This window comes from Marmota monax, unplaced genomic scaffold (genome assembly GCF_021218885.2).
Source record: "Marmota monax isolate L192 unplaced genomic scaffold, Marmota_monax_Labrador192_F-V1.1 WCK01_AAM20220418_F8-fsc00154, whole genome shotgun sequence".
In the NCBI taxonomy this organism is placed as follows: domain Eukaryota; kingdom Metazoa; phylum Chordata; class Mammalia; order Rodentia; family Sciuridae; genus Marmota; species Marmota monax.
The window spans coordinates 2,508,340-2,531,337 of record NW_026691933.1 but is presented as its reverse complement, the minus strand read 5'-3'; the positions used below and the strand labels follow the sequence as shown (position 1 = coordinate 2,531,337).

General features: G+C 35.1%; 1 protein-coding gene across 11 annotated transcripts in view; it reads left to right on the top strand.

The window, feature by feature from the left end:
- Nckap5 (NCK associated protein 5) overlaps positions 1–22,998 on the top strand; it is a 969,537-nt gene that overhangs the window by 432,498 nt on the left and 514,041 nt on the right. For all 11 annotated transcript variants that reach the window (XM_046447215.2, XM_046446521.2, XM_058581637.1 and 8 more), the window contains one exon: positions 8,254–8,317. In XM_046447215.2, the coding sequence (XP_046303171.1) occupies positions 8,254–8,317 (64 nt within the window). The remainder of the gene's footprint in view (positions 1–8,253; positions 8,318–22,998) is intronic.

Below are 22,998 nucleotides of genomic sequence, written 5' to 3'. Positions count from 1 at the left end.
AATGAATATGTACTCATGCCATTCTACAAATTTGGAAAAAAAAATAGTGGTGATATTTTAACTTTTCAGCAATGGATTGATAGGCATGTTTTCCAGTCTACATGTGCAGCTTCATTTTCCCCATGGAAGACAGATATTTATTTTTATTAATATTAATTATTTATTCTAATTTGTTATAAATGACAGCAAAATGCATTTCAATTCATAGTACACAGATGGAGCTCAATTTTTCATTTCTCTGTTTGTACACAATAGTTAAATTATGGAACCAACCTAGATGCCCTTCAATAGATGAATAGATAAAGAAACTGTGGTATATATACATAATGAATATTACTCAGCATAAAAGAGAATAAAATCATGGCATTTGCAGGTAAATAGAAAGTGTTGGATAATATAATGCTAAGTAAAAAGAGGTAGTTTTACACATTAATAATATTCAAACTGTGGCTTGGAGGCCTCCTGGAGACCTATGACCTTTCAGTAGATCTATAATGTCAAAATTATTTTTATAAGAATACTAAGATGTTATTTGCCTTTTGAACTCTCATTCTCTCAAAAGCATACAGTGGCTATCTCACATGTGACATGGGAGCATATTGACTATAGAAGCATATGTGAGAGAATCCAGATGTCTCATTTTTGTTAGCCAGATGTTTGTGAAAGTATAAAACAGTGCCACCCATTTTACTGTAGTTTGTTTAGAAATCTGTAGTCCTATTTCATAATTATATGTGTGTGTTAACCTGTAATAGAATTGCTATTGTTATGTGAAGTAAATTAATACATACTTTTGGAGCTTCAGTTTGAATTGTGAATATAGAAAGGCTGATACATAATACTTATTTTAAGAACAAAAGTTCTTTGGGATCTTCAGTGATTTTTTTGCAGAGCATAAAAGTGGTACTGAATCCAAAAAGTTTGAGAAGCATTGTTGAATATTATGAAGTTTATAATTCTGGCCTCAAGAATATTTCATGTAACTTATTTAGCCTAGTGCCTAACATTGCAACTCTTATTATTCTCTTTATATTTGGAAAAGTTGGGTGAATGTCTATCAAAGAAGTGACCTGGAATAAAATGCTGTGGCACATTTGGAGTTGAACATGAACTCAACAACATTGTATTCAAAAGACCTAAGAAATTAGAGAATAACATAAAATATGTAATAGTTATCGGCGGATACAATATCTTTGTTTTGTATGTGGTGCTGAGGATCGAACCCGGGCCGCACGCATGCCAGGCGAGCGCGCTACCACTTGAGCCACATCCCCAGCCCCTGTAATAGAGATCTTTATAATGAAAATATTTATGAGAACAGACCAGTTTTATATTATTTGTTGCTGAAAAGTATGAACTTGAAAACAAAAACTTTTAGAAATAGCTGAAGATATCGTTCTATAAAAATATATCTTTCTATTAAAGGAACTTTAATTTCAATCTTTTGGTAAAAATGGTCACTTAACATTTATTTTTAAATGCAACTGTGAGTATGAAGGACCTGTGTCTATGTGCTTATAACATCTCCTACATGCTGTCTATAGGGCTTGACCTCTCTGAATTGGCAGCTGTCATATGCTTCTTGAGCCTCCATCAGGCTTAGAATAAATGCACACTAGTGTTTTCTGAATGGATTAGAATATTCATTATGATTGGATTGTATACTTTCATTTGCTGAAATATTCTAAGTAAATTAAAATAGACATAGATGTGCATATTAGATGACACAGATATTACTAAATTTTAAATTTTGAAAATAGGAACTTGAACTAAAACTAACATGAGCTTAGATTTTTAGGGGGAAGGGAGAGTATTTTATAGGATTCCTTAATACTACAATATCTTTACCACAGTGAAGGAAACTCACTTTAAATTTGCAAGATTCATTCTTTTTTTTTATACATATGTGAACACACTTAGGTGTTACACTCTGTTTTTCTAGAAAATTCAAGCAGAGTTCATACCCATTACCTGACCTGGCACGTTAATAGAAACACAGAGTTCATAACACATTAATTGCTTGTTTTCTGGGAGGTACAGTTGTCTCTTCAGATTATCACCTTGCATTTGGCATCCTGTAGAGCAGTTTGGGGCGATGAGACTTAACATGAATAGAGTTCTTCACATTTCCACCAGGTGCCCTAACTGCTCTGCAGGGCATTCCCACAGGGGTACCGTCTGCCTGGGGAGAGCAGGGTGCATGGCAGCTCCGCTGTCTCCATTTAGCATGACTGGGGATCCTAGGCTGCATGTAGAGTGACCAGAGAACTTTGATCTGTCTCTAGACAGGCTGGCCTTTTACTCTCATGCAACAGATGGCTCTGTAGCACGCTGCAGTCTACGGTCTCCACACATCGCAAGATGAATATATTCCCCCTTGTGAGACCTTGTCCTTGGGGAATATTTTCCAACCATGCATGTCTTGCAGGTATTTTCTGGATTTGAAAGTATGCCAACATCCTCTTGGATTCTTGCAGATGTGTCCGTGGTATTCTGATATCTATGTTTCATGTCACAAAACAATTGTTATATCTTTAGTTGAGAAAGTCTAGAGTTATAGTGAAGGAATTAGAAGCCAGTTGATAAAACTGAGACTGATTCTCCATTTGGGTATAAATTAGATGAGAAGAAGGACTCTGTTTCATTTTTCTCAGAAAGAAAAAAAAAATCTTTTTGCCTTTAACTGAAGGAAGTAAATGTTGTGGCCTCTTTTATTGCATATATATTTATTATATTCTTCTTTATCCATATTCTGTAAATAAGGATCCACAGCTTTTGATAAAATATCCCTGGGCATTTGTTTTGTAATCACAAAGTCAATACCCACTTCCTAATGAGCTACTGGCTTTGCCACAGACACAAAACAGTAATGCACAGTTGTTCCCAGCAGATGAACTGGCACAAGGGCCTTGGTTTATGTGAGTGTATTTAATTTGCTTTGGGTAGCTTGCAAGTCAAGTATTCTTTATATTTTTACACAAAGCTGTTTGTAAGAACTTTCAATTTGCATGAAAAAGATGCTAGTCCCAATTGGTTTCACACATATTGGGACCATGGAGGTTTGAAGATAGGGTTTGCCAGGGACTAAACCCAAAGGCGGATGAGATTACCATAAAAAAAAAAAAGACAAAGCCATTTATTTTTGATAGTTTAAGTTGATAATTTGATCCCAGACGTGTTAACCTCTAGAAATCCTGAGTATTTTATTATTGATGCTTTCTCCTATTTGGCAGCTTATCACTTTCTTAATTTTAAAAGAATAACAACTTTTTTCATATAGAAATGAAATGGAAATACTACTAAAACCCGATATGAAATGCACACTTGGAAGACTAAGGACCTGAAATATCTAGAATATAAAAATTATTGAACCTTAAAGAATCCTTTATATTGTTTTTTCTCTCTAAAACCCTATTTTTAAAGGGAATGTCATTCAGAAGCTGTATTCATAAAATAGCAGAGTTGGAGTGTTCTTGCTGTGGGAGACTGAGCTTCCCTTGCTGTGCCTACTTACCCCATAAGGACCTTGAACTATTGGAACCATGAAGGTCCCTACTCCATGACATTGTATGTTGTATTTCTGCATAAGTGATTTAAAACAAGTTTAGAGCATAGTCCTAAAGAGACATTTGCATTTACTCTTCTTGCAAATTCTTCCCCTTCAACACCTAGCTACTCTGAGTTGCGGTATCTCTGAATTGTCTACACTGGAACCATTTTCTCACTTTTTGATGAGGAGGGCTGGGGAGCAGGGTTGGGGTTAGGGTTGTTTTCCTGTGGTCCAGGTTACTCTGAAACTTCCCCTGTTTCTCTCAGCCTGTGTCTCTGTGTGCTTAAGTTAAAACTGAAGTTGGTGCTTCTAGTTTCTACATAATTTACTATTTCACCAAATCACATGGCTAATGTGCATCCGTTTAGAGATGGCCCTGTCATGGTAGGTAGTTTATTCACTCTTCACTGAATGCCTGAAAATATAATATATGGGCAGTCCACAAAATTTCATGATATATTACTACTGTCCTTTTAAAATGCTATGTGATTGTTGAAACCATTGAAGTTTTCCTTCAAATTGAATTTAATAAGATTACATAAATGTCTGTACAGTGTGACAACCTCTAATAGTTGTTATGAAGGCCACCTCTTTTGGACATAAAAGAGTGATGTTCCTAACCTTTATACAGAATTAAGACTCTCATTTAGTAGGATGATGGTGATAAGATAGACTCTTGGTCTGTTCCTAGAAGTGTCTCTTTTATGTTAAACCACTCTTGTGAAAAATTAACACGCTATTAGCATGTATATTAAAGCACCCTCTGAGGATTCAGCAATCAAGAATGATGACTTAAGGCAATTTTCCAGAACATTCCTCCATTCCTGATTATGTATCTGTCTTTTAGTTGATGTTCTCAAAGTGTGGGTCCTGGGACCCTGAGTGTCCCCAAGACCCTTTGAATGGATCTACAAGGTCAAACTATTTTTATAGTAACTCTAAAGTGATATTGCCTTTTTCATTCACCTTCTTGCATGTGTGGGGCTTTCTAAAGAAGCTACTTAAAAAATTCTAAAGCAGTGTTATTCTTGGGAAATTTATTTTGCTTTGGAATATAGTTTTTTGGGGGTTTTTTTCCCCACTGTAAAGCTGTTTGTTTATATTAGTATGGGCTTGTTTATTTTTTGTAATTAATATTTTAGAGAATTATCAGTTTTCACTTTTGTGTGGTTCATATCAAACGATATAATCCATATGAACAAAAGGTTTTGACACAGGTATTGGAATACTGCTCTACATGTTCCTTATTCAGGGTCTTATGTAGGAATTTACTTTGTTGAGGCTTACTTGACTACTTACCTGGTGGCCTATGAAAGGTATGCTTTTTGTAACTTCAGACTTTATTTTAAAAGGCTTTTGTTCCACTCCACTGGAAGGTGGGAATCATTGTGTGTGGGCATGGACCTGGGAATTATGCCATGTAAGTGCAAAGTAGTCATAGAATCTAATACCAGGTAGGCTGGTATTAGATTCTGTGACTAATGTATCATTTAGCCAGTCACAGGTTGTTATTTTGTGATATTAACTTCACCACAACCGACAGGAACATGGACATGTTCACTATGTTTAGATTTCTTAATTTTTAAGTGCACTTAACTGTGTACTTATGCTTTTCTTATTTTTGTGTATATTTATTGCCCTCCTATTTCTATATCGATTGTTTTAGAAAGTTATATTGTCTTCCTATCATGAAAGGTCAGGATTTAGTGTTCCAATGCCTCTTGTCTTTCCACATTTCCCCTTCTCTACAATTTTTTCATTAGAAGATTAGTTGATTTACTGCATTATAAACATCAAGTAATGTAAATGCCACTTATGGATATGTCTTAATTCTAGCATTGCAAATCTCGAGTAACACTAATTTTTCCTAAAATACATATTTGCTACTACCTGAGTTGGCCTAGGTTTCTGTGTTTTAATATCTGATTCTTAACCAATTCTGCATTAAAACTCAAACTCTTGGGACTAGGGACTTGGCTCAGGGGTAGACTACTTGTGTAGCATGTTTTGCATATACAAGGACCAGGTTCAACCCCCAGCACAACTTATTTATCAAGGATTTCTCCTGAAATCTTTTGAACACTGTCAATATGTGAAACTATTTGAGTGATATTTCATCCCTCAGTCTGCCCTCTGCACAGGATCAGTTCCATGCAAAACACAGAGGAAATAAGTAAGTAAATAAATAAGTAAATAAAATAAAACTCAAACTCTTCTCAATGTTTACAAGCACCTAGGTATTTTTTTTTTTTTTTTTTGGATCCATCTTTGCTTCTTTTCATGGAGTCATTCTTCTGAGCTTTCCATCCTCTCGCTGAAGTCAGGTTGGGTGATTCTCTGAATTCCTGCGTAGAGACTTCTTTTTAAATACAACAACAACAAAGACAATAAAAGTGGATTCCTTTTTCTCCTCTTCTGTGTGGGATTCCTTTTTTCCTATAGTCATATCTTACTCTTTATTTGCTTTGGCAGAGTAAAAGAATGTATAGATGTGGGTGGTGCACATTTTGACACTGTAGTCATATTAAGCCCTCTACTTCATGTATGTGGTATCTATTTCTATTTATTGGTCTCTTTTCAGTGTTCTTAACAGTGTTCTGTAGTTTACAATATGGCAGTCTGGCAAGTGTTGGTAAGTGTATTTTCTAGGTATTTTGTTTTTCACAATATTATAAATTGATGCTCCTAAAATTTTATTTTCCAATTGATTGGTGCTATGATAGAAAAAATATAGTTTTTAAAAATAATTCTGTGACTTTACTAAATTCACATATCAGTTGTATAATTGTTTTAAAAATCACTTAAATATTTTATATAGGAAATTGTCATGTGTGCATAGAGCAGTTTTACCTCTTACATTTTGATATTCATGTCTTTTTTCTTGTCTTATCAGATGGGATAGAAATTCTGTGTATATTTTCAGAAGCAGAATACATATGCTTTTAGGCACTTGCTCATGTTTGTGATAACTCCATGTATTTTGATTAGCAGTAGATTATTCCTTCTCAGTGCTTTATACTATTCCCTTGTATGACTGTGCTAATTTATTTATCTACTCTGATGTCAATGGGTGTATGCATTCTCAGGTTAAGGCTGTTACAAGCAGTGTTTCTATGAGCATTCTAGTCTGTGGCTTTGAGTGAACATGTATTTGCATTTCTGCTGGGTTTGCATTCCAAAGTAGACTTGCTGTGTCATTCACCATGGGTGTATTCTCTTAAAATACTTACAAAATGTTTTATCATTACTATTCTTCTATTGCATTTTTAATGATTTCCTGGGAAAGAGGAGATGAATGCGTGAGTTTAATTTTCATATCAAATTAAACATTAGGCGTATGCATCCCTTCCAACTTCTGCTCCTTGTATTTGTCCTTTAAACTACTCATCAGGACTTGAGTCAGAACACACATGGACTCTACTTTGTTTGTAACCAGAAGGGGACTATGACTTTCATTTCTTTATTCTTTTCTTGTCTAGTTTATTGCCCTTTCTCACGGGGACAAGGAACCCACAGGTCTTGCCCCAGGATCCCAAACTTGTAACTCGGGAACATCTCCAGTTTCTTGTTTCCTTTGGTCAAGTTCCTACTGGAAGCTTGCTTGGCCTTAACACAACTAAGGCACATGCTCTTTTGGCAGTCGGAGGTGTTTCAAAAACCAAGGCAATTAGGACAGAAGAAATCCTTTCACCCCTCTGGGACTCCAGCAGCCTCCTCTGTGTTTTGCATGGAACTGATCCTGTGCAGAGGGCAGATTAAGGGATGAAATGTCACTCAAATAGTTTCACATATTGACAGTGTTCAAAGGATTTCAGGAGAAATCCTTGATAAAACTAAGATTTGGGGATTTCCAGAAGAAGCCGCCTCTATGTTAACCACTATTTAAGAAGAACCCCCCCTCCCCAGTTCAGGTATCTAAACTCAGAATTTCAATTATAAGGAATATAAAATGAACCCCACTGTTAAACTGAGAATATTAAAATTACTTGATTTTTAAGTCTACATTTTTCATGTTTCCTAGACCCTGAAGAATGATTTATTTAGGCTTTTAAGTAAGGAAATCTAAACCTTTATCCTAAAACTACTACATGACAGATAGGGCTTCAGGTTTTTTTACACAGCCTCTGTTACCCTCAGTTCACTCTTTTATAAAACGGGGCTAATGGAATGTAGGTTAGTTGTCAGGCTCATATGAGATCAGGTAAAATGCCCAACATAGAGAGTGTTACATAGCAAGCCTCTGTAACAGATGGTTTCCTATTATTATTTTAAGAACACTGTAAAGTTATGTTTTCTTTGCTTTTTAAAATGTGATATTGGTGTAGAATAACAAAACAAAGATGATTAAAAACATATAAGCAAAGTTGACACAGGAAGAACAATTGAAGAATTTCAGCCTTGGGAAATGTATGTATAAAGGATATATGCTAATTAACTTAAAGCAGAGCTTTTATTCAGTATTCAACCTTAATATGGTTATTACAAATCTAAGGCAAAAAAAAAAATCTCTCTCTCATAACACTGAATGAAAGTAAAGCACTAATGGCCAATTGCTTTAAATATTTATAGAAAGTATCATGGAGGATGTAAGGGACAGGAAGGAGGGAGTTCCTCTGGGGATCTCCAAGGAATGCTTCACAGCCACTCTGGAATCGCCTCTACCCTGGGAATGGTCAACTCATTTTGTACTTTTGTTTCTCCAGGGAGAAGTTGGCTGTGGCCCGACTACAGCGAGAAGTTGCCCAGAGAACAAGCCAGGGGGCCATGGTGAGTCCTGACTGGTCTGAACCTCTTGTTCAGAGGTCTCTGGCTTCAAGGTCATTTTGTCCTTTTAAAGATACTAAGCAAAATATTTGTTGCAGCAAACTTAATGACTCTTTGGTAAATTATACATTTATAGTGCAGTTTAGGCTGCTCTATCATTTGCAGAGAAAAAGAGATTAATTGACAGGAAAACTACTTGGGCTTTGAAAAAAATGTTCAAATATTCAAAGGCTTGTAATGCTTTATTTCGAAAAGCTCCACTGGCTGCCCAGGCTTCCAGCTGTGAGCACAAGGTCCATAAATGAGTAATCTTAGATTTTCAGATAAGGATGTTTAACATAATTCAACCCTCTTAGTTCTCTGACCTTAAACAAATAACTGAAAAAAGCACCAAGATGCTTGCTAATGTAATTGTCTTTTATTCTATTCCTTCTCTCCACTATTTGCAATACATTTCTCCCTGTCGTTTTCAGCTTGTGCCATTTAGAAAAGGGATGTTTCCTTGTGGTTTGAATTGTACTAAAAATCAATGTGGTTGTTTTGGTCCCTAGCAACTTCATTTTATAGACTGTCTTTGCCAAAGTATTTGCCCAGGTGACACTATAATATCCGAGACGACTGTCTCCAGTACCCAGGGAATGCATGTGTGTAGATTAACTGCTATTGCTACCTCTGAGAAGAAAATATGACACCAAACTTATTTTTCCCCACTTATGACAAAGCAGTGGTATGTGTGTAATTTTTCAGCTGAAGATTTTTTTTTTTTTTTTTTTTAAAGAGAACGGACACATTTTCAGCCCCTGAAAGGCTGTTTCCATTTGATTTGTAGGGGTAAATTGATAATGCATCCACTGAAAGAGTAAGAAGTTTGTGAAATATACTGTCCTCTCACTTCTCCCAAGATTGGAGTGAGAGGCTGAATGCTAAGTGGATTCTGTAAGGTATAGTGGCCTGAGAACTTGCCCAAATCTTAGGGAAGGTGATTACATTGCTTGTTTTGCTATTGATCATAATGCAAAAAGAATCTTGAATGTTCAGGCAATTTGAAGCAGCTACTCAAAACATCGTTGAGCAATGAAATGGAAAAATAAGTTGGAAAAAATAAAGATCTAGCTGAATGGTGAACTGAACATTTCCAATCTAGAGTTCTGTCTGCATTTAGAAATGTTGATAGGCAAGGCCGATCTGTTAATACTTTAGTCCTCTGGGATGAGCTCCTGCTTACCACTTCATCAGCTATGCTTGAATTGAATTGAGGAGGTGCCTTTCCTAGGTCTCGGTTTTCTCATCTTGAAAATGAGGAGGTTGAAATTTTATGATTCCCTTAGCTCAGTGGATCATGCTGCCAAACATTTGCCCATGTAAAGGTTTTATGATGCGCAGCTTTTTTTTTATGGTAATAACTAAATATTATTGAAGCTCAGAAAAGCAAAGACCTTGGAACAATGAAGTTTCACTCTTTCTGACTCTGATGTTGAATGTGCCTGATTTGAAATGATTGCAGATGGATAAATGTCTACTCTTGTACAAAAACAAAACCTTCTTTTAAAACACGATAGAAGTAATGGTTCAGTGTGAAAACAAAAGCAAAACCAGAAAATCTATATACAGATAGAAAGCAGCTGACTTTGTAGAAGTTACAAGTTACCCATGTTCTCTTACTGTATTTTAATGATGTTACTGAAAATGACAATTTTATACTGATATATTGGAAAAATAATTATTGAGCAGCTACTATATGCCTGGTACTATCAAAAACAGTAGTGATTAAAACAGGCAAAAATCTGGTTATTATAGTGCAGTGGTTGGGTAAACAGATATCCAATATGATTAAAATGTTAGCTGGTGGAAGGAGGTATGAGAAAATAAAACAGCAAAATGGGAGATCTGGGGGTCTAGGGGCTTACCATTTTAAGTAGAATATGCATAGTGATGAATCACTGAAAAGTTAATATTTGAGCAAATCTTGAAGAGGAAGTGGAGTTTTCCCCCAGGGATATCTGGAGGAGGGCAGGATATCCAGGCAGGCAGCTTAGTTAATACAAAGGTGGGCCAGAGCCCAGGGAACTGTGTGGGCAAGGTTGGCTGCAAGGGATTCCAAGAGAGGGGAAATTGGAGGAGAAAGTCAGAAGAGATGGGAGCAGAGGAGTCAGCCCCTCAGGTCCCCCTGAATCACTGGTGCATGCTTTCTGTGAAAGGAATCATTGGGAAACTAGGGACAAGGCAGTGACATGTTATGGATCAATGCCATTCATGTCCCTGTCATTTCCCATTCCATCATTAATTATACCTCAGTTCTTTTGAGACACCATCATCTCTAACTTTCATTACTTTTATTTTCTACTCCTCTCTCATTTTTCTTTTTTTCCTTATATAGACAATCATTTGAGTTTTGTAATTTAATTTTATGTTTCAGCTTTTCTGCTCCTGCAATTCTTGATTTCTAAAGTCTTCGTTCTTTAAGTATCTGAGAGCTCCTAAAACAAGGCAGTTCTGTTAAAATCCTTTAAATTTAATTCTTGCTGCTAGAAATTTTTCTGTGGAACTTCTGTTTCATCTTTAGCAGAAGTGGAGAGTTTGCCTCAACCAGATCACCTTATGCTTTCAAAAACCACTGTTCCCCATTTTCTGTTTTTCCACATGAAAGAAAAAATGGGATGGGAAAAAATATGTAAAAGGTTTACTTAAAAAGCCATATGAATGAATTGAGGCAGATATTTATTTTTAGAAGTCATCAATAAATTTGTTATAATCAAAGTCCTTAATGCAAAATGTGCTCTTTTTAAAATTTGCTTTTATGTAATAGATCTCATCACTTATATGTTTTCAGACTGTTCCAAGGCACCATTTTGAGAAATTAATGTTTTAATAATTTCTTTATTTAGAATAATTTTAGATTTACAGAGCATTGTGAACTTGCCTATTGTTTGCCTTAACATTAACACCATACATAACTGTGGGATAAATGTCAACATGGTGATGAATATTGGTATATTATTATTAAACAAAATCTCTATTAGAGTTTCACCAGTTTTCCTACCTTGTCAGGGTTTTTAGCCCCCCATTCCCTCCTGACCTGTGGGAAAGATTGGGGGAGCACGCTCTGACCAGGACAGGCCATGAAAGGTAAAGGTCGACTGGCTGCCTGCACTCAGTCCTCCCCCCCTGGAGGACAAGCAGAAGTGCCAGGGAGAACTGTCAAAGCAGGATCTCGTTTAATGAGAAAACATACACAGCTAATATAATGTACAGGAGCCAATCAGGATAAAGGTCAGCAGGGTGCAGAGAATTTACATCTACACCCATCCTACAGGCAGTAATGTCTGTGGGGGCAGAAGGGTTCTGAGCCTATCCTAGAGGTGGGCCGATTCTTCATCACAACCCATGGCAATGCCTTCTGGCTAATCGCTAGGTGCTCTCTTAGCCACACGTGGCCCCAGGACTGGGAAGCGGGTAGCAGCCAGCAAGTTAAGTTTCCTCTTTTCTGATGCAACATGCCCCACTTTACATCATGCCCTACACCACCTATGTCCCCTTTTCTGATCTGGGATACCACCCTGGATTACACATTGCATGTAGAAAGGATTGTTTTTAGTGGCTAGTTGAACACATATGTGGAATTAAAACCAGAGCTTGGGGTGAGGCAGGTCTGGATTCAGTGTATATCTCCACTGGTGGTTAATGATATTACCTTGGATACATTGCTACTTTTTATCAGTTCTGTTTGTGATTCTGTTCGACTATCTCAGATATTAATTTTAGGATACTTTCAGCATATTGAATGCTTTATTTATTTTTTTTCCTTCATTCTCACTTTCAAGAAATAACTCTCACCAGTATTTTTCATACTTTGGTTATTTTGCATTAACTCTCTAAGATCCTTCATCTTCCTTCTGTGAGATTATTCCATTTTGTGGTCCATTCCACGGGCTCAGTGTACTACAAGTTCTGTTCTGTCTTTAAACTTCCATGTCATCTTAACTTTTTTATGGATAAAAAAATATTCATTTCACCTGTTATGTTTGGATATGAGTTGTCCCCCCCAAACTCATGTGTGTGTGTGCAATTCAAGAAAGTGTAGAGGAAAAATGCACTAATCAGTGCATTAATCCCCTGATAGAGATTAACTGGGTGTAGGCATGTAGGGTGTGGCTGGAAGAAGTGGGTTCCTGAGGGTATACCTTTGGGGTTTACTTTTTGTCCCTGGTGAGCAAGTTTTCCCTTGTCTTCCTGATGCCAAATCTTGAGCTGATTTCCTCCACCACACCCTCCCACCATAATGTTCTGCCTGGCTGGAGCAATGGAATTGCCATCTATGGACCAAGAACTCTAAACTGTAAACCAAACAAACTTTTCCTCCTCTCCTTGTTCTTGACAGACATTTTGGTCACATCAATGAAAAAGCTGATTAAAACACCACCCCAAGCGTATCAATTCATTCATTCTCACTATCTTTTATATTATATTTTTTATATTTTATATTATATTTTTATATCTTTTATGTTTATAATTTTGGGGTTTTTTTCTATGTAAATCTTCACAAATTCTAGGTAGTAATGCTTGGCATGATGTAAGGATCGGAAAGATTTTTTTTTTTTTTTACCAAACTGATAATTAATTTTCTAGCATCATTACTGAACAATGTAACCTTTACTATCTTTAACCTTATCTAGTATTCCCAAAGTTAATATTAACCGAGGTCAGCAATGGGAATGCTGATATTTTTCCATTTAAAGTACTGTTATACAAACTGGTCTCCAAAAAATAAATAAATAAAAGAATATCCCCTACTCACTTTTTAAAAATAAACTCATTACAGAAAAAAACTTCAGGTTATATAAAACATTCCCATGTACCCCATATCCTGTTTCCCCTATTAAGATCTTACATTAGTACACTAGTACGTTTGTCATGATTAATGAGCCAATGTGATATGTTGTGTTAATAAACTACATATTTCACCAGATTTCCATCATTCTAATGTCCTTTTTTTGTTGTTGTTGTTTCAGGGTCTCAATCAATGATGTATGTAACATTTATTTTTGTGTCTCCTTAAGCTTCTTTAGTTTTCAACAATTTCTCAGATTTTCTTTGTTTTGGATGACCTTGATAGTTTTAAGAATAATGGTTAGGGTTTTTTGTTTTGTTTTGTTTTGTTTTTGGCATTTGTCTCACTGGCATTTATCAGATGTTTTTCTCATGATTTGGTTTGTATTTCAGCAAAGTAGTTCACATGTTAAAATACCCTTTTTAGTCACATCATATCCAGAGTATACACTGTCATCATGACATTTCATTGTTAACACGAATGTTGGTCTGGTGGGTGAGGTAGGTTTTGTTGAATTTCCCTACTATATAGTTACTTTTCCACCGTTTTCTATCTTGTACTCTTTGAAACCAACTCACCATGTGTAGCCCACACATAGGAGTGGAGAGTGATCCTACCTTCTCGAGGGTAATAGCTACATAAGTTCTTTTGAATTCTTTCATGGTACATTTCTCTTCTTCCCCATGACTTTATTTGTTCCCTTGCTTATTTATACATTCATGAATGCATTGATGTTTGTTTTATACTTTGGGTTATGAACAAATACCATTTTATTTATTTTTTAACGGAAATGATTCCAACTTTGACTATTATGAGCATTTTTATTGGCTTCTTGAGTCAGTCTCTCTGACAGATTCCCATCATTGTGTTTACTTTTTTTTTTAAAAAAAATTCTTCTTAACACTCTCTTTCTATAATTACAAGATTCTGTAAGCTCACTTTGTATGCTTCATGCCCCTGTCATAGAATCAGTATTTCTCCAAGGAAATCTGGCTCCTTTTAATGGACAAGTGAATTTGAAAACATGAATAATGAGTGTCAACTCACATATTTTATAAAGCTTATGTAAGGTAGTTTTTATTCCAGGGTTGTAATGTCTGCTTAACACCAGAAATATCATCAACACAATTGGCAAAAATAATAGATGAAGAGGCAAAATACAATTCCAGTAGTCTCGGGGGAAAAAAAAAAACATTCATAAAATGCAGTAGTGGAATTTTATTTCCTTAAGTTGATAAAAGGATGCCCAGTGAAAATCTTCAGTCAACATTGTTCTTAATAATGAAGTATTCAAACATTCCTTTTAAAATCCATAACCAGACTAGGATGTCTCCTGTCACTGCTTCGGTTGAAGTTCTTGTCTTGGCTAGCACAGTAAGGCAAGACAAATAATTGGTATAAGGGTTGAGGGGCGGTTTGTACTATTTGCTGTCAGTCACTCTGTAAACAGAAAAAATCTCAGGGAATCTTTACAGAAGCTTTTGAAGATTGTTGAATGTAAAATGAATGGAAAAAAAATCAATAGACTTTCTCCTACATCAATCCTTATAAAGTATATTTAAAAAAATATTTAAAACATGGAAAAAGGGATGTAGTAATAAATCTCAGGCAAAATGTTATGAGATACTGATGGAGAAAAATTATTAAAGGGCTTAAAAGGAGACCAAAATTAGTGGAAAATTATGCCATACTTGTGAAAGGGAAGACTCACTACCATGAAGATACCAATCTGAATAATGTATACATTCAATGTGATGACAATCAGAATCCCAGCAGGGTTTTCATGGAATTTATCTAGCAAATACAGATACTAACATGAAAAAAAAAGTTTCACCATATATGATACGGTTTTAAAGAAAAATAATGTGTATATTGTGTTTTGTCATGCATGAAGATTTATTGCTGAAACAGTGTGATGTTGGGGAAAAGATATTCAAATCAACCCTAGAATAGAATGGAGAGCCTTGAATTATACCTGTGTATATGGGAGATAATGGAAGTAGAATTACAAACTAGGAAGAAGAGAATGGGCAATTTAAAAAGGCCACTGTGGCAATTTATATAGCAAATGGTATAATTTAGTTGCTACCAAATACCATGGAGAAAAGTGAATTTTGTAAAAATCAAAAGTTGGAAAATTAAAAGTGAAAATATACAACTTTTCTGAGTTAATGTAGGGGAATATGAGATGTATAAATAAGAAAGGATTTTTTTTTAAATACAAAATGCATAAACCATAATGGGAAAAGATAGATACATCTGAATACATTTGAAATAAAAATGTTTGTTTAAGAAAGATGTCATTAACAAAATGAAAAAATATGATATTTGAAATAGAAGCTAGCAGAGTAGCATGATGATCAGTAAATGCTGAAAAGTTTCTTGTTCAGAAAAATGCAGATGATAAATTAAAATCCTTTGCCTATCTATTTGGAAATATTTTTGAAGGTTGAGAACTCCACTAGGCAAGGATATGTAGACATTGAAATTCTTCTGTACTGTTGGTGGGATTGTAACTAATTTAAATATTTAGAAGATCCATTTTGTATTATCTTGTAAAGTTGAAGTCCAAATTGCTTGTGACTTGAAAATTCCATTTTATATTTCTATACTAGAGAATTTTTTAACATACATACAAAGTAGTTCATAGAAAACTGTACACGTTAGCTCCATTTTATAAGAAAAAGTAAAAACAATGTCAAGGTCTTTTAGTAGAACAGGGCAATAAAAAGATTTATTCAGAGAAATAATATGCAGATGTTAAAATGAACTAGATTTGCATGTGTGTACATGGATAAATGCCGGAAGCATAACATTAGAAAAAAAAAAAGATGTATGGGAATATCATACTTCAAATTTATTATAATGAATACCTTAGGGAGGAGAGGTCTTAAGTTGTATCGATTTATTTAATTTTTTAATAAAGTACATACATGATTTTTAAAAAATATGGTAACACTGGATGGAATAATGTAGTATTGCATTTTCTGAAATACTCTCTGAATTTTAAAAATACTTTATCGCTAATGATCATAAGTGAATTTAGACTAAAATATTGAAGTTAAAAATAGTACCATCAACAGAATGATGGGAATAATAAGAAGATATTAGAAGATGTGTTATTTCTATGACCTGGACATGGCAAATACATGTCTGAGCATAACTGCGGTGTCATAAACTGAAGGTAAAAGATGGAGATCAGACAGAGAAGGTGATAACTTCTATCATACAAAAGGTTAAATAACAGGAAATGAAATGCCATTTTTATTGCAACATATAAAATCAACAAAAGGAGATAAAATACTAGTAATTTGTAGAGAAATCCACAGAATAATGCTGTGGATTATGTAGCTGAATTAGTGCAATATTGAACTGTGCTTGAAAAGGTGGATGGCCTTGGAAACTTCAGATTGCCCCAGGATTCTTTCAAGGATATAATTAGTTGTCAAAGATAACATTACTATGTAGCACTCCCCTGTCCAGGTCAAGTAACACCTGGAATATCCCAGGTCCACCATCATATTTAGGGAAATTTCTACCTTTTTTCCAATTCAGCTTTTAGATTCTACCAGAAATATGGAAGCAACAGTTATAAATATATATGCCCCAAACAATGGAGCATCTATGTTCGTCAATCAAACTCTTCTGAAGTTCAAGAGTCAAATAGACCACAACACAGTAATTCTGGGTGACTTTAACACACCTCTTTCACCACTGCATAGATCTTCCAAACAAAAGCTAAACAAAGAAACTACAAAATTCAATAATACAATCAATAACTTAGACCTAAATGATTATATATATATATATATATATATATATATATATATATATATATATATATAAAGTATATTATCCATCAATGAGTGAATACACTTTCTTCTCAGCAGCACATGGATCATTCTCCAAAATATGCCATATATTATGCCACAAAGCAACTCTTAGTAAATACAAAAAAGGTAGAGATACTATCCTGCATTCTATCAGATCACAATGGAATGAAATTAGAAATCAATGATAAAATAAAAAATAAAAGATACTTCAACACCTGGAGACTATATAATATGCTATTGAATGAACAATGGGTTGCAAAAGACATCAAGGAGGAGATTAAAATATTTGAAGTTTAATTGAATGTTCCATTCATTTTCCAACAGAAGTTTCAGAAGACAATTTATTTCAGCAATAAGTCTCATAGTTCTGGTGGCTAGAATGGCTTTGTTTTGTGTTTGAAGTAGGGTGAAGGTGAGAAAGGACACCATGAAGCATGACACTCTCCTTTTGTTATTCTTTAAAAATCTGAAGTAAAATTTCAAAGTCAGATGCAAGTGTCTTAACTATGTAATTTGGTTAGTTTAGATTCACTATGACACCCGCAGCTGATTGAGGTGTAGAATATTTTCATCACCAAAGTTGCCTTTTCACTCTTGTCAATCCTACCTCCACCTCTGCATAATTAATTATTGATATACTGTATTCATTCTGCCTTCTCTTGAATTCTATGTAACTGATACTGTACAATTTTCTTTCATGTCTGCATGCTGTATTTCAATATAATGTTATTGAGATTCATGCATGTTTTGTGTTCATTAGTAGTTTTTTTTAAAAAAAAAAAACAACAACAACAGCTAAGTTGTTTTTTTCATTGTATGAAAATACCACAGTTTATTTAATCTGTTTTCCTTTGGAAAGATATTTGAGTTTTTTCCACCTTTTTTGAATAAGGTAATTATGAAATTCTTGGGTAATACTATTTGTGGATCTATCAGTCCATTATTGAATATATGATTTGTGAATATTTTCTCCTATTTCTTTTCACTTTTTTGATGGTGTCCTTTAAAAACACTGAACTTTTTTTTTTTTAATTTAGAAGAGCTCCGATTTCTTTTCTTTTTTCTTTTTTTTACTTTTGGTAGTTTATTTAAGAAGGCATTGCCCAACCCATGGTCACAAAGATTTTCCTATAAGGTTATGGTTTCAATCCTTTTACTTACATCTGTGGTCCACTTGGAGTTTTGTGTGTGATTTGAAGAGTCTGACCTCACTTTTTTGCATGGGGTTGTCCATTTGGCCTAGCACAATTTGTTAGAAAGACTGGTTTTCTCCTTTGAATTATATTGGTGTCATGTTGAAAATCAATTGACATGAATACAAAGGTTTATTTCCGTGGGTTTCTACGGATCTGTCAATCTCTCCTATGCCATTAGCACATTGCCTTGATTGCAATAGTAATCAAGTAACACAAGTACCATTGTGTAATAAGTTTTGAAATTGAGGTGTGTGTCCCCCATTTGTTCTTCCCTCTCCTAAGGTTTGATGGTCATTCTAGGCCCTTTGCATTTCCACACAAGTTTTAGCATTAAGTTGTTGATGTCAGAGGGAAAAAGTCAACTGGAGTTTTGACAGGAATTGCATTGAATCGATCCTATTAATTTTGATCCAGTTTAATTGATTCTTGGGTTTCAGGTGAATGAAATCTAAAGCACAGGCTCTTTTGTGTCTTAAATCTTCCACATAGCATAATGCTGAGATTTATTCACGTCATTATATGTATTCGTGGTTCATTCCTTTACTTGGCTGAGTAGTGTTGCATTTTTAATCTATTCTATTGATACAAATCCATTTAAATATTTTCCAGTTTCTAGCTATTATGGATTAAGCTATTATGAATACTTTATGCAGGGAATCATGATGGTAGGGCAGTGGAGATTGGACCCTGGGCCTCCCACATGCTAGGTAAATGCCCTACACTGAGTTATATCCCCACCCCAAATTGTTGAATCTTAGGGTAAATGTAGGTTTATCTTTAAAAGAAACAGCTCTTCTGTATTCCAAAGTATTCTGTTTTACCTTGCCACCAGCAAAATGAAAGAGATTTTGTTGGTTTTGTTGCCAACATTTGAAATCATCAGTCCATTTGATTTTGGCCATTGTAGTTTATATGCAAGGTGATCTTGTTGTGTTTTGATGTGCTCTGCCTATATGGTAAAATAAATGAGCATTTTTTCATCCACTTACTGTCCATTTAAAACGAAAATATTATAATTAGTTTATCCATTTTCCTTTTGACAGATATTTTTGTTGTTTCTACTCTTTATGAATAAGGTAGCTGTGAAATTCTTGGACCATACTTTATGTGGATATTACAGTCCATTATTAGATATTTGATTTGTAATTATTTTCTCCCATTTGGTTAGTTTTCTTTTCACTTTTTTTCCAATGGTGTCCTTTTAAAAAAATAAGGATTTTTTATTTTTAATTTTGAAAAGCTCCAATTTATTTTTTTCACTGTTTTACTTTTTAAAAATATTTTTTTTTAGTTATAGACACAATAACTCTATTTTATTTGTTTATTTTTATTTGGTGTTGAGGATTGAACCCAGCACTTCACACGTGCTAGATGAGGGCTCTACTGATGAGCCACAACCCCAGCCCCCCCCCCCATTGTTTTACTTTTGATAAATTATTTAAGAAGGCATTGTTTAAAACCGGGTCAAAAAGATCTTCCTTCTAGGTTATGGCTTTAGTCCTTGTATGTACAATCATGATCTATTTTGAGTTTTTAATGTGTGATTCTGCTAAATTCCTTTGCATGCTCAGGGGGTACTTTTCTCTTTTAGTTGTGTGAGTTTTTTTAAATATATATTTTCAATACTTGTGAAAATATGTCTTGCTAACTTCTTCTTGTTCTTTGCTTTGCCTATCCATTTTAAATAATGGTGTCTTTTGATGACCTGAAGTATTTAAATATTGAAGATCTATTACTTGTTCTTTGACAATTAGTGCTTTCTGTATTTTAAGAATTTTTACCTACTCTATGTTTATAAAAATGTTATTTTGCATTTTTTCTATAAACTTTATAGTTTTGGGGCTGGGAAATATAGCTCAGGTGGTAGAGTGCTTGCCTCGCATGCACAAGGCCCTGGGTTTAAACCCCAGCACCACACACACCACATACACACACACACACACACACAGCTTTATAGTTTTGGGTGTTATATGTAGACACATGATCCAGTGGGACTTAATGTTTTCTATGATGTGGATCCAGTTTTGCCATTATTAAAATTACAGACACTCACATATGCTTGTATACTTTTTAAAAAAAATAAATAAACTTCCTTTCATGGATCTTCTTGGTAACTTGTTGAAAACCATTTGCCTCTATGTGAACAAATTTATATTTGAACTCTCACTTTTATTCTTTGTAGCTATTTTTATATCCTGTACAAATAACATATTTTATGATTATCATGATTTTTATAAGATTTCAAATAAGGTAGTATAAGTCTTTCAACTCTTTTCTCTTCCTAAGACATTTTTCCTATTCTAAGTCCCTTTGATTTCCATGTCAATATTAGAATCAGGTTGTCAATTTCCTTAAAATGCCTCCTGTGATTTTTGTTTATAATAGCATTGAATCTTCAGATCAATGTGAGCAGAAGTGATATCTCACAGTATCAAATTTTTCAATCCTTACACGTGATGTAAACCTCCATTTATTTAGATCTTCTTTAGTATTTTTTAAAGAAATTTTTTAGTTGTAAAATGGACACAGTACTTTTATTTTATTTATTTTTATATGGTGTTGAGGATTGAACCCACACGAGTCAGACGAGCGTTTTACTGCTGAGCCAAAACCCCTGCCCCTTCCTTTATATCTTTGAGCAATATTTTCTAGTTGTCTGGAGATCTTGAACTTCATATTTTTAAACTTAACCCTACTTATTTTATGTTCATTGAAGCTAATAGATGAAACTTTTTGCAAATTTTGTTTTAAGTTATTTGTTGGTAGTTCTTTTCAGAACATCAAAAATTGTTCCACTCTCTTGTAGCTTTAATAATTTCTAATGAGAAACTCATGGTCATTAGTATTATACCACAATTTCTATTTCTGACATTCTTGGGATTATTATTATTTTGTCTTTAGTTTTCTGCATTGTGATTATGATGTGTTTGGATGTGGATTTCTTTGAAATTATCCTGTCTTGGGGCTCACTGAGCTCTTGAATCAGAGTTTCTCTTTCATCAAACTATTTCTTCAATATATGCATATTTATACCACACCTTTTTGCCTTTCTAAAATTCTAATGTTATAAAAGCTAGACTTAATATTTCATGAATATTTCCTGTGTTTCTTGATTTTTTTCTTTCTTTGTAACATTGGATAAATTTTGTTAATAACTTTCATATTCATTGATTCTTGATCATTTACATTCCACTACTGAATCAGACTAGTGTCTATTTTGATTTTTTTTTCTGTTTTTCAGTTTTAATGGTTTCCTTTGTTCTGTTTCTTTGCTAATATCTTCTGTGTTAACAGTTTGCATTTCTTGTTAAAAGAAGTTATAATTTCTTCTCTAAAGGAAGGTTTTTTTAAAAAAAATCCTTTATTTAAAAATATTCTATGATCTCTGCTTAGTATCTGTTGATTGACTTTTTTGTTCCCTCATGAGTTAAGATTTCCTGAGTTCTTCAATGGTGAGTAATTCTGTGCCGTCTGCCAGGCATTTTGAATGTTACATCATGAGATTTTACATCAGAGAATTCTGAGTTGTTTTAGCTGTCAGTTGACCAGGTTGGATTCAGCCTCAGGCTCTGACCTGCCCTCTGTGGGCCATGTTCCTGGGTTTCCTTTCACAGTGTTCACAGTACTGATTGGATTCCCACCAGGTGTGCACTGCCCCGAGGCCAGTCTGTGATTTGGCTTTGGTCCTTGTAGCTCAATCTTCATAGCCGGCGTAGGCTGTTGAGATCACATCTGTGCATGTGTAGCTGAGAGATGAACATAGGTGTTCATCGCAGTGTTGTAGAATTGTTCCTGGGCTCTTCTGCCTCCCTATGACCTGGCTTTACTTTGTGAAACCTGGGGCTTTACTTTGCCTTCTCCTCACCTCCCATGAATGCACCTATGTGTGTAGCTCAGCAGTCAGAAGATAGGAGAAAATAGCAATAGGTCTGCACCTCTCACTTTTGTAATCACAACTTTCTGAAAAGCACCTTCAGAGCTTTAAGTACTTAATCTTAGTGACCCTCCTTTTGCTGTCACCATCAGTGCAGAAAGGGCTGGGAAAGGGAGAAAGGGAAACAAAAAAAAAAAAACTAGTTATAGTATGTCCTCAGTCCTTATGATCCCTTAAGCTCTCTTACCTGCTTCTCAGAGTAGATAAGGAGATGTTCCTGGAGCTGGTTCTATCCACACCTGCTGTATGATTCTGAGACTTGGTCCATATATGAGTCCAGGCAAGGTGATACCAGAGAGGGGAAAGATGGTGAACTCATGGCTAGCTCAGGGAACTCTTAATTCTGTTCTCCTTCTTGAGTATGCCTGCTACCATTTATTTTCAGAGACTTTAGAAGGGCCAGGGATGTAGCTCTGTAGTAGAGTGCTTGCCTAGCATGTGTGAGGACCTGGGTTCAATCTCCAGCACCACAAAACAAAGCAGGGTCCTTAGAAAGCTGTTCAATGCATCCCGTCAAGGATTTATGTTTGTGTTCAGTGGGAGGGACAGCCTGCAGTGTTCTTGCTCCATCAGTCCTGGAAGCAGAACCCTCAAGTGATTCTTAGGCAGGATCAGGACCTCTCCTTCAGCAAGGCTTGGAATCTGAACACGATAAGGACCCTGGAGAATGCCTTTGCATTATCCAGAAGACCTCATCTGGAAACATGGGAGCCCACATAAGCTCTGCTATACAAGCGCTCCTGATGGCATTTTGGGAATTCACTGTGAAGTTCTCTTTGCTGTTAATCCCACTGCCAGATTTTCTGTGCCTCAAGGACTGTTCCCTGATGCCCTCTGAGCAGCATTAAAGGCTGTAGAAGTGTCATCAGTGAGGGCATCAGGTGCTGTGTGCC